General features: G+C 47.4%; 1 protein-coding gene across 1 annotated transcript in view; it reads left to right on the forward strand.

Annotated features, from left to right (window-relative positions):
* Nucleotides 1-16,887, forward strand: part of NPR1 (natriuretic peptide receptor 1) — a 1,222,629-nt gene extending 1,205,742 nt beyond the window's left edge. Inside the window, exons 21-22 of the mRNA XM_069651231.1 lie at nucleotides 10,956-11,047; nucleotides 15,041-16,887. Coding sequence (XP_069507332.1) covers nucleotides 10,956-11,047; nucleotides 15,041-15,103 — 155 coding nt within the window. The 3' untranslated portion in view covers nucleotides 15,104-16,887. The remainder of the gene's footprint in view (nucleotides 1-10,955; nucleotides 11,048-15,040) is intronic.
* Nucleotides 16,888-17,406: the final 519 nt, after the last annotated feature.

Below are 17,406 nucleotides of genomic sequence, written 5' to 3' on the forward strand. Positions count from 1 at the left end.
AAGTCGCAGCCGTACTAATCTCGCAGAGCCTGGAACATGAACGAACAGCGACGAAAGTGAGACGTCTGTCCCAAGGTAACTGTGGGGAAAGGAGAGTTTATTTGAAAGCAGTTCAATATAAGACCTCATCAAGTGTAGTGCATGTGCGCCTGACAGATCCAAGAGGTGCTCACACAATCCCTTGAAGTGTGGAGTCATATGGCCGATTCCCGGAAAGGCTCACTCGGGCCCTTTATCCTTCCAAGGTCAATACATTGACTACCAACAATGAAGGCAGCAATAGCACCTACTGTTTGCGAGCTTGGGGGCAGGAGGCATCCAGGAGGCAGCGCTCTATAATCAGTATTGAAGCAGAGTGAAATAACGTGATAACGTACACCAACCCCCGGACCAGCAGGTAAGTTTACTGTAGGTTTATTGGTATCAAAGTTGCCAGGAAGAACACCGGCACGTCCCCCTGTGCCAGCTTACGCTCTTCAACTGTGACTGTTAGAACCTCAGTTCAGATCACAACACCACAGCACTCTACACTACACTGACATCACAGCATTCTAGAGTCAGCGATGTCACCAGCACTCAGACATACATTACTACACAGAGCATCTGCTGCTGGCTTGCTTGGTGACTTCCAGTGTCCCAGCAGCTGACATATAGCACGTCACAGATCGTCACAGCACGAGCTCATTGTCACCCACACATGTATTGGCCTGTGTGCGCCAGCTAATTTCGCAGATAGGCAGCCTGTGTTTAACTCTTCTCCTGCCAGCAGTTGGAACTCCTCCCTTCTCTGCAGAGCACGCATATTTTAGGAGAGGGGGCAAGGAACACACTTCCTTTAGTAAATGTTCTTTTCCACCACTGATCAAAATCTGGTATCATTTTATTGGTGAAGACCCCTCAAACCTTGCTTGACCAATGGCAAATATATTTGCTGCCAGATACACTTACATGCTGGCAACATAGTTTCATAGAGTGTGTCACAATGTAAGTAAGACCAGTTTAACCCCTTATTGTGATATGATATGATGTGGCATTTAAGACGCGCCTGTACACAAGTGTTTCAAGGCAAGACAAGGAAGGGGAAACAAGGGAGGGCAAAATAACAACCTCACTAGGCATTGTGTCATTCAGATCGCGCAAGTGCAGGGAAGCGGGAAGGGGAGAAGTGCAAGGGGGGAGGGGATGGGAGAAGTGCAGTTAACTCACAAGTGCAGCTAATGAGCTGCTCATAAGTGCAGAGAAGGTACTGTGGGGTTGCAGATACAGGCCCTTAAGTGCAGGGGAGCCTGGAGGCAGTGTGAGGGCACCAGACATATAGGAGTCTGGGCCCGAGTTCAGAGGGTGACCAGTGCATGGAGCACTCAGGTGCATCAGCAGGGGAGAGGAAGAGAGAAAGCAGAAGCAAAAAGAAAGGTCTTGAGTTGCTTCCGGAACCGGAAGTGGTTCTGCTCAAATTTGTGAGAGGCAGGGAGGCTGTTCCAGATGGAGTCCCCAACCGAGGAGATAGATCTGCCTCCAACTGTCTGCTTGGGGAAGCGTCTGACCCAAAGAGAGTTGGCGGTGGTTGAGCGGAGAGCTCGAGAAGGAAGATGATTTGGAAGAGAAAGTTAGAGGTAGATTGGTCCGAGGACCCAGAAAACCTTGTGGACGATGCAGAGGGTCTTGAAGTTGATCCTTGCAGCCACAGGGAGCCGGTGAAGAGATTCCAAAGCTGGAGAGATACGATCCCTGGGCTTGAGGCCAAGGACAAGTCTTGCAGTCCTGTTCTGGATAATTTATAAAGGTCAAAGAGTAGAGGCAGGAAGATTTAGAACGAAGCTGTTGCAATAGTCCAGCCTAGAGAGGACCAGAGCTCTGGAGACAGTGAGCTTCTGGGGGAAATTGAGAAAAGGGAGAATACCTCTGAGGAGATGCAGCTGATAATTTGACTTCTTAGAGACATCAGATGTGTGAGGAGAGAAGGAGAGGGTGGAGCCAAAGATGACACCAAGGTTTTTAGACTCACAGGAAGGAGTAGGAAGAGGGCCCAGAGTGGGCGGCCAGAGAGAGAGAGAGAGGTAAGGAGGGAGCGGGTGTCCCAATGAGGAGGATCTCAGTCTTACTGGAATTAAGGCAGAGATCATTGACGGCAAACCGTTCCAGTATTGCAGCCAGACAGTTTGGTATGAGAGAAGAAGCAGAGGTGGTTGAGGAAACACTGAAAGAGAGCTGAGTGTCATCCGCATAACATTGAAAATTGGAGCAGAAAGAAGAAATGCGGTGGGCAAGAGGTGCCAGGTAGTGGTTGAAGAGCCAGGGAGAGAGGTTAGACCCCTGGGGAACACCACAAGTAGATAGAGATATAGAAGAGAGGAAAGACCCCAGTTGGACCTGAGAGGGTCGGTCAGTGAGAAAGGAGGTCAACCGGGCCAAGGCCTGATCAGTAATACCAAGGTTGTCCCGGAGATGATTGAGCAGGATGGCATGGTTGGCCATGTCAAAAGCAGAGGGTAGATCAAGAAGAATGAGGACAGAAGGGAGATTAGAGTCAAGATTGGAGAGCAAGTCTTCACGGGTGTTCAGGAGAGCAGTTTCCATACTTCTGGCAGCTCTGAAGCCAGACTGGTGGTCATGGAGGCAACCAACAGATTCAGTATGTAGAGTAATCTGTGAGATGGCCAACTTTTCAAGAGTTTGCCCAGGAAAGGAGTGATGGCGATCGGGCTATAGTTAGCCAGAGAGGAAGGATTGGCAGAGGGCTTCTTTAGGTGGGGGTGCACAGGAGAGTGCTTAAGGGGGAAGGGGGAAGTTCCAGTGGCAAAGGAGTGATTGCAGAAATCGGCCAAGGCAGGAGCAAGGGTGTCGATGTGGCCCTTGATTGTTCTGGATGAGCAGGGAAGAACGTGCTTTGACAAGACTTTCATAGATCGGACTTGTCTAGAAACATTGTCAGGGGTGAACAGGGGAAAGGAGGAGAAAGGAGGAGGAGAGGCAGCCTCAGACAGACTAGGAGTGGTAGTGGAGGAGGAAGGGGAGGTAGAAGAAAAGGGGATGGACAGGATGTCCTGAGTTTTAGTATCGAAATGAGAGGCCAAGGCCGTGCAGAGCGCCTGGGAGGGAACAGGAGAGGTAGAGACTGCAGCAGGATTGGCCAGCTCCTTGCAGATTTTGAAAAGTTCAGCCGAGTTCTTAGATACCACAGAAATGCAGGTTTGGATGTACACTCTCTTCTTAGAGAAGGCAGAGAGTCTGTACTGCCTTTGGAGCAAGCGGCAGGCCAGTTTATCAGGGGGTGCGCCCGAGGCTCTCCACTTTTTCACCCTACACTTGCGTTTAAGGGTGGCAAGATCGGAATAGTACCACGAGTTGCACTTGGACTTGGGCTTCAAGCAGATCCTCATGACAGTGGCAAGGACATCCAGAGTGTTAGAGATGAAGGTTAGAGAGGGCTGTTGTAAAGAACTGTGACACAATTAAAGTCAGAGACCGATTGCTGGTTCTCTAGTTTACTAATTTGAAGAGAACAAGATACAAGAAGTAAGTTACTGCTGAGTCCATTGCATGAAGACATCCACCAGCCCCTGCTTAGGCTGGCCCCCAACTGTCACACAGTCAACCTTCCCCGAGCCTGCACGTTCCACTCAACATTCCAACACAGTGACATCACACCTCCTGGACCATCTGATATACAGACCAACCCAAATCACTACACATCTCCCCCTTACACGCTGCAGACAACCAAATCAACCACAATGAGATATAACTAAAAATCACAAGAATGGCTCCAATCACCTCAACCTATAGAAATCCAAACCCCTCCAAACCAACACACCCGTGCCAAAAAAAGTCACTCCCCCTACCGTGACCATCCATACTGACCGTAGGCCAAACAGTCAGACCCAATCAAAAGGGAACCAGCCTATCAACCACATGACAAATACTCCACAACTCACCGAACCCCACCATCACCAATTCAACTCCAAAACCACTGCCTCCAGAAGGGCAGCAAACACTAAAATTGAAGATCAAGTAATTCCGTCAATCGCACAAACCTGTTCGCACAATTCTGTTCCACACCAACACACACCCGGTACCCCCCAAAGGTGATCTCCAACACACAAAGAACACCAAGCACACTAACAGAACAGCACCTATCTGACTCACCCAGAACAGTGCTGAACACCCAGAAACTGGTCCCCACTAACATATATCCTAACCTCATCTCCACACAGCGCCATGCCGTGTACCCAGTACAATTATGGTCTTCCAAAATACATAACCTAAACGAATTCCACACAGCGCCATGCAGTGTACCCAGTACAACACTGTTCTTTACTCAACACACAACCTGGATCAAAACAAACTCAGACCACAAACTCAGACCACACGTCCCCTGTTGGTGCACACTGCCCATCGCTTAACTCTCTGGGCAACACCCGAACTAACACACCTCCCACACAGCACCATGCTATGTTCTCAGCCTAATGCTGGTCTCGAAAACACAAAACCACACAGTGCCATGCTGTGTACCCAGCCAAAAGCTGGTCTTCAAAATACTCAACCTGAACCAAACCGAACCCGGTCACTCATCCTCAATTGGCGCGCCACACCCATCGCCTAACTCTTTGGGCTAGTCACCACTGAGGTTTAACAGCTCATCGCTTAACTCTCTGAGCACAACCTTCCAAATGCTCAGAACTCAAACACACATCAACTGAGCCCCATAGCCACAAGGCTCCTCTAATGACCCTCTGAGCTTTGAACACCCATAAACCCTCCTGACCTCATAACAAAAATGGCATGAATAAACAGAAACTAGAATTCTTCCAGTGTGCCCACATTAAAATCCGCAGCACCCTCGTAAACATTCAATGCACCACTCATCTCAGTTCTAAACTAACAGAAGCCACGACAAATCATGCCACAACCACTCACCCCTGACAGGCCTCGCACCACCTGAAATACTAATACTCTCGATCATAACACTGCAGCTGTCTAAAAAATTGCAACAGATCCCGGTCAAGTTCCTTTAAGATCTCAATGCTCCTCTCGACCCTCCAGTCCATCAGATCAAACTGCTCCACTTCATGCTCCTCTCGCCGTGACTCTCCCTCGAAATGGGTGCGGACTTCCTCGACCTTGACGCCAAGATCCTTGTCGGAAAGACACAGTTTTCCTTCACCATATGCAACATCTCCCAACGGAACTTTTGGCACCACGGTACAAACACAATCCATTTTCGCTGAAAATGTTAACTTCTTGCCGTATTGAACATTCCCTTCCTCCAGTCCTGTATCCTCTGCCTCCAACTCACTCAGAAACTGTCGCCCATCTAGTCCGCCACCTTCAGCTTTCTGCTTACCGAGCTGCGTGTTTGCCCATTGTTCTGAAGAAAGAACTCCTTTGATGTCACGTGATCCGCGTGCGACTCCCTCTGCGGCCGTTAGCTTATACTCCAACGTCATCATTCCCTCTAAGCTCCTGGCACTGAGCAGATGCAATAAGTGGCTCAGTCCGGCACCACCCTGAAGTAACGTCCCCCTGTGATAAACGCCACCGGTTACACCAGAGTCCCCCGTGACCCTTGCAGAAGTTCGTTAATGAGCCAACACAGTTCCCAATAAAACAGCCAGAAAATGCCACCTTGCTGCTTTAGATCCACGAGATAAGTGCCCCCTGTTCCGGTGTCTCCACAAGTTTGTTCCTGTATCATGAACTGCTCCAAACAAAAGCTCCCTTTACAAAGGACCTCTTCACCTGTTGTGCCCCTTAACACACCACTGAAATGTGAGCTTAACTGTGAGCCTCTTTTATTGCCTCTACACTCGCCACAGACTCACAAGTTACATTAAGCACCTCCTCACAAAGCAGTTTAAGGATAGCTCATTTTATAAGCCTGGAGCTTGAACTTAACTCTGACAGATGCACAGCGTACCTTACCGCCGCGTCACACAGCGCCTTCGGGCAACCGCCGCTGCTTTACTGCCACAGATCATGATGGAGGACACTTCACGGTTCAAGGAGCTTCTCTCCACTTTGTTTCCTGATTGACGTCGGATCACTTTAACGCCGCTGACTGACGTTCCTTGAAAACGTGTCAGAGACCCTTAACCTGTTTTCTCGGTCCGAATTCCTCATCGCCAATGTAAAGAACTGTTACACAATTAAAGTAGGAGACCGATGGCTGGTTCTCTAGTTTACTGATTTGGAGAGAACAAGGTATAAGAAGTAAGTTACTGCTAAGTCCATTACATGAAGACATCCACCAGCCCCTGCGCAGGCTGGCCCCCAACTGCCACACAGGCAACCTTCCCCGAGCCTGCACGTTCCACTCAACATTCCACCACAGTGACATCACACCCCTTGGACCATCTGATATACAGACCTACCCAAATCACTACAGCTGTGTCAGGGTGTGAGTCAGCCAAAGGTGCAGGAGTAGGAGAAAAAGTAGCGTCAAAAGCCTCTACTGACACATGCCTCATGACCGAGAAGGTAGGTGGCAGTGCTGGAGTCGGCTTGACCTGCGGGGAAGGGAGAGAGAGGTGTGAAGAAAGGAGAAAGTGATCACTCCAAGAGAGGAGTGTTGAGAGGCTTAGAGAAGGGGAGGTCTGAGGAGATCGGAATATCCAGGGCGTGTCCTGCAGAGTGAGTCGGGACAGAGGGAAGATTAGAGAGAGAGAAAGTCCTAAAGAAGGGCTGGTAGCGTCCAGGTGGATGTTCAAGTTTCTGAGGAGGAGAAGTTGGGAGGTAGAGGCAAGGAGCGAAGAGGAGAGGTCAGCCCACTCAGAGAGGAAGATGGCGACCTAGCCAGGCTGCCTGTAGATAGTGCCCACAGTAATAGGGAGGCCAGGAGAGATGGAAAGCCTGCAGACCAGGCATTCAAAAGAGGAGTAGAGCTGCATTGGAATAATAGAAGCAGGGATCCACCCAGGGAAAATCAAGGCTACACCCCCACCGGGACGGTTGGTTCTGGGTTCAAAGAGGATCTTGTAGCCATCGGGAAGGGGAGTGTCAAAACTCCTGACAGAGCTGACCGTGAACCAAGTCCCGGTGAGACCGGCTACATCCAAATCAAGCTCTTCCAGGAGACAGCAGATATCAGGGGAGTGTTTGACAGTTGAGTGAGAGTTGAGAGTAGCAATGTGGAGCAGGTTGCCACATTTGAAGGACTTCCACGGAGGGGTACAGGCCAGAGGTACACCTCGCAGAAGTGTTGGAGGGGCCCGAGGAAGGATGAGAAGGCAGGGTAGTCATCGAGGGAGAAGAGAGTGCCAGAGGGGTGGCAGAGGAGGGAGGCAACAGGGTGGCCAGAGAAACATCAGGGGTTGTCGAAGAGGTGGCAGAGGAGGGAGGCAGCAGAGGAGCCTAAGAGGGGTAAGAAGGGATAGCAGAAAAGGAAAAGAAATTGATAAGGCGCAGGAAGCATCTATGAAATAGGAGGAGTTTGGCCTAAGGGCCCTGCACCAAGACGTTGCCAATTAAGTAGACATTAATGATTGTGTACATTGATTTCAGTGCCTCAATGAAGGAACTAGCAGCATTAACAATTATGCAAAAAGATAAGCTGTATCAGGGCCAATGCTACTACAACGTGTTTATTACAAGCACCCCAAATTCAGATCCTGGAAAATTCTCCTCATTACCGAGTATGTAGATTCGCAAATAACTCTTTGGAGAAATCAGGAAGTCCTTAATATGAATTACGACATTGGTACTTTAAAACTTGTGAGAAAACTAGATCATATATCAAGTTACCTCTCTCAGTGCACTGGCTCACTGTCAGAGTAAATACTGGCTTCAAGATGCTTTTTCTTATGCATAGAGACGGTTGAAAGAAAGGTTCCACTTAATATGACACCCTGGATTAGCAAAATGCCAGAGTTTTGGCTGAGTGAAGTTATGCCACCCTGGATCAGCAAACTGCAGAAGTCCTGGCTGATTGGGGGTATGACACCCTGGATCAGGAAACTGAAGGAGTCCTGTCTGATTGAAGTTATAACACCCCAGAACAGCAAACTACAGGAGCCCTGACTGATTGAAATTATGACACCCTGGATCAGCAAACTGCAGTATCCTGGCTGATTGGCGTTATGACACCCTGGATCAGCAAACTGCAGTATCCTGGCTGATTGGCGTTATGACACCCTGGATCAGCAAACTGCAGTATCCTGGCTGATTGGCGTTATGACACCCTGGATCAGCAAACTGCAGGAGTCCTGGCTGATTGGGGCTATGACACCCTGGATCAGCAAACTGCAGGAGTCCTGGCTGATTGGGGCTATGACACCCTGGATCAGCAAACTGCAGTATCCTGGCTGATTGGGGTTCTGACACCGTGGATCAGCAAACTGCAGGAGTCCTGGCTGATTGGGGTTATGACACCCTGGATCAGGAAACTGAAGGAGTCCTGTCTGATTGAAGTTATAACACCCCAGAACAGCAAACTACAGGAGCCCTGACTGATTGAAATTATGACACCCTGGATCAGCAAACTGCAGTATCCTGGCTGATTGGCGTTATGACACCCTGGATCAGCAAACTGCAGTATCCTGGCTGATTGGGGGTATGACACCCTGGATCAGGAAACTGAAGGAGTCCTGTCTGATTGAAGTTATAACACCCCAGAACAGCAAACTACAGGAGCCCTGACTGATTGAAATTATGACACCCTGGATCAGCAAACTGCAGTATCCTGGCTGATTGGCGTTATGACACCCTGGATCAGCAAACTGCAGTATCCTGGCTGATTGGCGTTATGACACCCTGGATCAGCAAACTGCAGGAGTCCTGGCTGATTGGGGCTATGACACCCTGGATCAGCAAACTGCAGGAGTCCTGGCTGATTGGGGCTATGACACCCTGGATCAGCAAACTGCAGTATCCTGGCTGATTGGGGTTCTGACACCGTGGATCAGCAAACTGCAGGAGTCCTGGCTGATTGGGGTTATGACACCCTGGATCAGCAAACTGCAGGAGTCCTGGCTGATTGGGGCTATGACACCCTGGATCAGCAAACTGCAGGAGTCCTGGCTGGTTGGGGTTATGACACCCTGGATCATCCCACTGTCTGATGTCTGCTATTTCTTCAGCTCTACTCCTCACAAAGCTCTATGACTTCATATCCCTAAACCTCAATTTGTTATGTTCCACAAAACAACATGTTTAAACTTAAGTGACAATAAACTACACACGGATGAACAGGGATAGGCTCCACGCAGCTCTCTCCGGCCACAGCCACACCACAACCCATCCTTTACTCCTATTTCTTAAAGACAGACTGCTTCCCAGAGTAGGGCCTCAAGGCATGGGAATATTGGGAGATCAGATGGCAGGTCAGTACCACTGAAAGGCCTGGGACTGGGGCAGTCATCCACATTTCAGGGCCTGCCCTATTTTCCCTATTGCCTAAGCGACCCCTTGTCCGTCTCTGTTTACTCCTGGAACAGTGTCTCACGCTCTCTTGTGCTACTGATCTCTCATTACAATGCAAACATATAGGAAGTCCGACAGTACAATTTGTGAACGCACCAGCAACTGCAATCTCCCTTCTTCCTGCAGGTGGCAGATTAGAATCCTGACAAGACTGGGTCAGTCTTTCATTGTACTGAGGCCAATGTACTGAGTGATGAGTCTGTTAAGAAACCGCCAGAGCCACCTGGAGGGAACATTTCTATTTTAATAAGGGGGTTTTCTTATGTAAAGCGCATTGAGGCCACACAAGTGGGGAAATAGCGCTAAATAAATAACTACATACAAATACATATATCTGCATATTGTAGTGGGAGTGTCCAGTACTGCAGAGGTTCACTTGTAACAGTCTTTAAGTGGGAGTCACAGCTCTATATTGCAGTGGTGGTGGTGCCCTGTGTGAGGTGCACACATTTCAGTCCTGCAGCAAGGCACACCTTTCAGGAATGAAGTGGTGGTGCTCTGTGTTGGGTGAGGTCCATACATTTCAGTCCTGCAGCAAGGCACACCTTTCAGGAATGAAGTGGTGGTGCTCTGTGTTGGGTGAGGTCCATACATTTCAGTCCTGCAGCAAGGCACACCTTTCAGGAATGAAGTGGTGGTGCTCTGTGTTGGGTGAGGTCCATACATTTCAGTCCTGCAGCAAGGCACACCTTTCAGGAATGAAGTGGTGGTGCTCTGTGTTGGGTGAGGTCCATACATTTCAGTCCTGCAGCAAGGCACACCTTTCAGGAATGAAGTGGTGGTGCTCTGTGTTGGGTGAGGTGCATACATTTCAGTGCTGCAGCAAGGCACACCTTTCAGGAATGATGTGGTGGTGATCCGTGTGAGATGCACAAACCCCAGTCCTGCAGCAAGGCACACCTTTCAGGAATGATGTGGTGGTTCCCTGTCTTGTGTCAGGTGTTTTTGTTTCAGTCCTGATGGCAGGGCCACCCTTGAGTATTTCTGTTTTAGTGGCTTCTCTTCTGCAAGGTCACGAGTCTCAGCCCTACACCAAAGGTCACCTCTACTATTGCAACGATGGTGCCATGATGGCGTTTCTTATTGTGTGATACGCACTTGTAGCTACCCTGAAGTGGTGCTTTCCTGATCTGTGTGAGCTGCCTGTGCATCCATCCTGCAATGAGGGTCATCTTTTAGTATCAAGGTGGCGTTTGCCCTGGCTGGTGCGAGGCGAGGCATTGAAGGGGTGAAGGGTGTGGTGAAGGGGCTTCAGTACAATTCACTTTCAGGTGCCTACCTAATGTTTAAGTGTAGAGTTGTGAAGCAATGGTGTATTGTGAGTCAAGGTTCAGCGTTGGCACTCTCAACGTTAGTAACTGTGACTATTTCCACCAATATACTATTGCTTTTGCTATGTATGTATTTATTTATTTATTTATTCGTGTATTGGATATTTGTAAGGCGCCTATACCACCCACAAATGGTTGTGTATGTGTACAGCGTGTACGGCAACCGGTTTCCGGGTCTTGGCTGAGCGTGTTTATGTCTCCTGGTTTCAGCGCTGCGGATCCATGTGTCGCCAACAACCAAGGGCATCCTGGAGGAGTTTGGCAGCTTCGAACTCCAGCTTCGCGGGGACGTTGAAATGAAGGTAAGTTATGAGAGCCCCTGAGCCCACATTCTCACACACCAACGAATTGCCCGTGTGACTAAGTAACCTGGGGAGCCACCCGCACACGCTAAGGCCTGCTCACCTGTTCACCCCCTTAAGGTGGATAAAGTGGGGGGCAGATAGTGTGGCCCTCTTTGTCATAGCCACGTAAGGCAGGGAGGCTTTGGAGGCTGTGCAACACAGTCTGAAGTTTAAAACAAAACACCTGTCTTTTTGGGCCAGTTTGGAACAGGAAAAACCTGTCGTAATCAGGTCCACTTTGTACTCCTTTTATGATTTAATGAAATAAACTATCCCCTTTCCGGCCTTTGCAATGCATCTAAACAAAACAGGCTTAGATGGCCTGTTTTGATGAACAGTTTGTGATTGCCCCAAGAACATGAACACACACGCCCTAAGAAGGCGAGCTTTTTCACCTTAGAACGTATGTGTCAAAACAATTGTACCTTGTGTAAGACATTGTGTGATCAAAAGAGACGAAATGCAAGACCACACAGAAACCTCCAAACCTAAGATTAAACCTTAATTTCACCAATTAAACAAGGAATTGTGGGGGCGACCTTACAGGCTACTTTCCAGAAACAAACCATGTGTTCTGTCCGTGTGGAATTCATTAGGTTCGATTATAATAAAAAATAGTGAAGAAACATTTATATAAAACATTATCGCCACCATTTTATAAGTACCCAATAAGTGATGGACATAAAAGAAATATATCATTAATACAGATGTTCAACTATTTTAAAAGTTCAAAATTAAGCAGTTTTATTGTTGTATAGGTTTCTATTTTTGCAATTTTGTAAGCTTTCAGTATAATGATAACAGGACAAAACATAAATAAAATGTACACAACATATCAGCATTGTATTGTGAATGTATGGCAAAATGCAAGCAATTCATTATTACAAAATTAATCAGCAAGTAAAACTGCAAATACATTTAGTCTGAGAGAATTCAAAAAGTAACCCCTGCACCATGTTTAATGCAGGATCTGTAAGCAGAGAAGGAGAGCCTGAGGGATACAGGGATAAATACTCAGCGTGTGGGATACGGGATAGACATACTGCAATTGGTAGCTATAACATCATTGAATTGAAGCATACCACAAACATGGGACGAACATAGTATGGTTGCATTGCCCATGCAGGCACTTACACACTTAACACATTAGTAAAACATACATGTATGTTTGGCCCAAGTGCAAAAAACAAGGGGGTCCTGGGAGTCTCTCTGCCGGACATTGGTCCCGGTTACGAGAGACTTTCGCAGGGTCTTTAGCTCACTATCTTTCACAGAGAAGAAATATCCCAAACATATCAGTCTTTGTCCTGCCCTGGGGCAGTCCAGCACCAAAATGCTAGGCAATTCTCCTCTGAACAAGAGTACCAACAGCAACCCCAGACACGTGTTTCGGTCTGGTTGGACCTCATCAGTGAGGTGGAGCTGTGCCTCTCTAAGAATAGTGAGCAAGGGGTCCACGCCTGGATTCCCCATGTAACTTAGGGCGTGTCCACATGTGGATCCCTTGCCTAGCATTTCGGTGCAGGACTGCCCCAGGGCAAGAGAAAGACTGATATGCAGGGATATTTCTCCTCTGTGAAAGATAGTGAGCTAATGAATCTGGGTAAGGCTCTTGTAACCAGGATTAATGTCTGGCAGAGGGATTCCCAAGACACCCCTTGTTAATTTGTTTGGCCCAAGTGGGTAATCCAAAGTAAGACACTGTACACTGCTCTTATAAATAATAGATGTCTATATTACGCTGGTGCTTGGGCAGCTCGCCACTTCAAAAGGATGTTCATCTCTTTGTCCAAGTAGTGTGCCTGGATGATTTAAGAATGCCCATTAATAAATTAATAATTTTTCAGACACTTAATACTGGATGACAGTCCAGGATTTGAACCTGTGTTGCTCTGTGTTGTCTTGCTTCCAAGACAAACGCGTTGCCCCATTGAGTTAATGAGCTTAGTCTCCAGGTGTCTCAACCTGAAGGTGCTGTCTACTCCTCAAGTTGAGGTTTGCATATGATCTAGGCCATAGGATATTTGGTATCAACATTCCCAAAGACTCTATAATGTATGTTTTCAATGTTCAGATTTTAGAGCCAAAATGCATCAGGTCACATGAGCATAGTCATGTGTACTCCTAATATGTCATAGAGCACAGCATCCTCTTCCTAGTGTCTCATGTTTTGTTGTGAGTACCATTTTTGGAAATGGTTGTTTGATAGTTAGAAATGTACAAGCTTTACATCGTGTGCACTTAATGACGCAACCATCTCTTGTTTGGCTGTCAGCCAGTCTACTTTTGCAGTGTGGTATGGAAGTAGACTGGGTGGCAACTTCTCTTTCAGGAACACATCCTTTGAGATTTTAATATGAGCCGCAAGGCCAGCCTTAGGGGTGGGCTGCCCGGGTGACCGCCCAGGGCGCCTTCCCTTTAGCCCCATACCACATCAGCTCGGGGAAGTCTTTCAAGGTCTCCCTCGAGCTGGGAGAATGTGCGGCAGGCGCCCTATTGAAATTAAATGTGCTCCGCTCTCGGGAGCAGAGCGCAGCGCATTTAATAAAAATAGGGAGCTGATGCAACTGGAAAAAAAACGCTGTGTAAGAGAATCTCCACTCCAAATTTCCTAGATGACTACTGGCAGCAAATATGGCTTTCACCCCCACATCAGTGGGAGGACATGGGCGGTAACGGCCCGCCAGCCCGAGCCTAGGTAGGCCCGATCTGCCCCTTCATAGCGTATGTAATAAATGAATCATCCATTAGTTACGCATACACCAATAGTTAAGCCTAAAGGAAAGCAATTAGCGCAAAGTGAAACGAGGAAGCAGATCTACTTTCCTTTGTAGGCTACTTTGTGACCTGGCCATGTATGCTGCACTAGTACAAGGACAATAGAGTGGGCGTAGGAATGCACAGTAAGCAATATTTACACAGATGTAGCCATGTAGAGTGATTGCACTTGGCAAGCATGGTCTGGCGTGGTATAAATAGAGGTTGCACTTGCTGTATGGCCTGGGACATTTGCATTCAGTGGCCCACCCTGGGAGGATATAGTCATATAAAGTGGGGGTACTTGAAGGCATGCGTGGAATAGCATACCTATGCACAGGGCGGACCAAAGGCGTAGCCATGCACATTGATTACACTTGAGAGACATGCCTTCACACACAAGTGTTTCAAAGTGCGACGAGGCAAATGGGGGGAAACAAAGGGGGACAAGCCAACATTCTTACTAGCTCCAGTGACATTGAGATCGCCCAAGTGCAGGGGAAATGCAAGTGAATAGATATGTATAGTGATTGCAATTAAGAGGCATGGCCCAGAGCATAAGCTCTGGCGGTATCCATGTTTCGCTGGGTTTGACCTGGGGGATAACCAGACTTTGATTACACTTTGGAGCAGGCTGGTCTGGCGTATGTAGGCATGAACTGTTCTCCTATTTGAGAAGGTTGCCCACAGTCCCTAGCCATGCACAATGGAAGTTTGTCAACCACGGATCTCTTGATTCACAGAAACGGGAGTGGTTTATATCGTGGCCTGAGAGAGTCAATGATGCACAAGTTTGTGTAAATATGTTCTGTTACATTGTGTTCAATCTGCCGGTACAGCTGTCATTTTTCCCAATGCAGATTGCTTATCACAAGATTGTTGATCTTCCTGCCGGAGTGGCGTCTTCGATTCCCTCCGGCCTTCATGTTTTAGGACTGCTGCCCATACTCTCTGTGACAGATCTTTCTGTTCCCTATGAACTCTTCTCATGATAAGAGCCTGTTCCCTTGACATCAAGCTTCCTAGTAGGGGAGCCTTGCTCTGCCCCTTGAGTTTCTTCTGAAACTATTCTCCCCAAGGACTGTCTACACGGCTCGCCACTGCCGTTCAGCCGGGTTCTCCTTTTTGAGACAAAGCTTCATTCCCTCTGCTTCCTCTTGAGTCTAATAGCTGTTTCTTTTTCTCTCCCCTCAGGGTAAAGGGAAAGTGAGGACCTACTGGCTTCTCGGAGAACGAGCCAGCAGTACCCGAGGATGACCCCTATTTCAGGCAAAGTTATTGCTTTTAGCGTCCCATGTGTGGGGACAATGGACTGTTACCTTGACAAGTTTTGAATACCTCTGCAGTTTAGCTGAACCGCTCAAGCACTGATGGGACACTTCAGAAAGCTGCAGCAGATGTTGCGCAGGTGGAACTATGTTTGGGGTACCAAGCCGGTCTGCTCTCAAAGGCACCCTCTTTTTCCCTTTCCTTCACTCTCTGCCTCTTTGCGCAGAACCCCTTGCACCCTTCAAGTCTTTGTTGATTGGTTTGGGGATAGACCATGTGTGTGTGCATTTCTCTAAGGAGCAGAGAAATAGCTCCACTTTATGCTGTGAGATCAGTCATCACTCAACTGTGGTCAGAAGGGCCTCCTGAGTGATGGTGGGGAGTGTACACACCCTACCAATTCATGCCAGAGCGAAAACCCTTCTCAGCGTTCTTAACGGATCACGGGATATCGTTCTTCTATCAATGTGCATTCTGGAGGATATCTCTACAAATACCAGACAAAGAGCCAAGATTGCCTTGCTGTCATGTTAGTGCCATGGATTCCAACAGGCAAAGGTGGGTTGTGGGTGGATCTGGGGTTGGCACGGGTGACAATCGACAATTACCAAAGTTGGAATAACGACAATGTTTCCAGTCTCAGATCATTTGGCATCCATGGTGGCCTTACCTGTCCCTGGCCTATAATGTTCCTAACCATGCTCAAATCACAGGGTCGCTCCATGCAGTTTGATGGAAGAAGAAAATATGGCCACTCAGCTATCAAGGTTTAACAAAGAAATAAGACAAATGGGCCGTCCCGTCAGTCTACAGGGGAGAGTCAAATTTGCTCACACTGGCTGGAAAGAAGCTAATGACCTTAACATGTTGTGTATCATCGCCGTATTTTGTTCAAATCTTACTGTCTGTGACCCACCAGAGCCTGCTGGCAAACAGATATTTCAGATCAACAGTCAATGGAAGGGCCCTCCAGGATCCTCTGTACAGACCGAAAAGCACATTCTGAAATGATGTATACATTCTGTATTATGTCTGTAGAGACGCACATGTTTCTCCTGTTATTAGTTTTTACTGAAGTACAGCTTTCCATAGGCACTCCGTCGAGACGTGTGGGACTCAAAGGGATTCTATGTATGTGTAAAATGTGTGCGAATGCAACCATATGTATGTATGGGATTTTATGAAAGGAAGAGTTTCATCATCAAATGTTGAATTATCCAAAACAAAGCAGGTCTGGAGAAATGTCATCATCAAGATTCGCAAAATATTCATGGACATTTACAAAAAGCTATAGATAATGAATGGAGAATTTCCTCATCAACCTACACAGAAAAGTCCTTGGCAATGTACATAAGTATATATATAGGCAGTGGAGAGAGCTGTGATCAAGACGCGCAGACAAGTCTATGGAACTGTACAGAGCAATAGGCAATGAGTAGATAATTATGTGGTCACTGTTCACAGACGAGCCTATATAAGTGTATAGAAATCTATAGGCAATGAATGGAGAACTCTGTCAGTGGTCACAGAAGAGTCTGTAATCTACACAAACCTATAGTTAATAAATAGAGAATGATGTCATCACTGTACACATGAAGTGTATGGAAAAATACAAAATCGAAAAGTAATGAATGTAACATTTTGTTGTCTTGTACACCAGCAAGTCTATTGAAACATATGAAAATCTATGGGTAATCAATAAGGAATTCTGTATCAATGTTCTCAAAAATGTCAATTGAAATGTTCAGAACTGTATAAATAACATACAAAAATGTTTTGCATGATTGAGTTTTGTCCAGTGCTTTTGAAATTTTGGCATCCCATAGGGTGATTTCATTCTAGAAATTGTACATACAGCAATGTTACAAAATTAAAAACCATGGGTATTGTGTACAAATGTGGGCCTCCTAACACTAATGTATGACCACGGGGTTGCTGGGAGAGCATTTCACCAAGACAGGCCTTTAAAGGGCACGTCTCTGTGAAATGCTTGTTGAAAAACAAAGACTTTCCATCCCTGTTTGGGTAATGGAAATGCACGTGTGACAGACGCGGTTTAAACTGTGGCCGTCACACTTCAATAAAGAATCATGATAGGGTGTCAGGAGCCTGCAAGGAGAAACAAAGACATGGTCTTTATGGCATCACTGGACTTGGAATGGCCGGAGGACTCCATTCCAAGATGGATGCCCCCGTTGCTTGCCTCTCTCTACACTTCTGCAAGGCGCCAGGACCAACACACGCTTTAACAGTCCTCTGATGAATAAATAGGAAGACGAGCGGCTGCTTCG

This window comes from Ambystoma mexicanum, chromosome 1p (genome assembly GCF_040938575.1).
Source record: "Ambystoma mexicanum isolate Mex_15411 chromosome 1p, UKY_AmexF1_1, whole genome shotgun sequence".
Lineage (NCBI taxonomy): Eukaryota > Metazoa > Chordata > Amphibia > Caudata > Ambystomatidae > Ambystoma > Ambystoma mexicanum.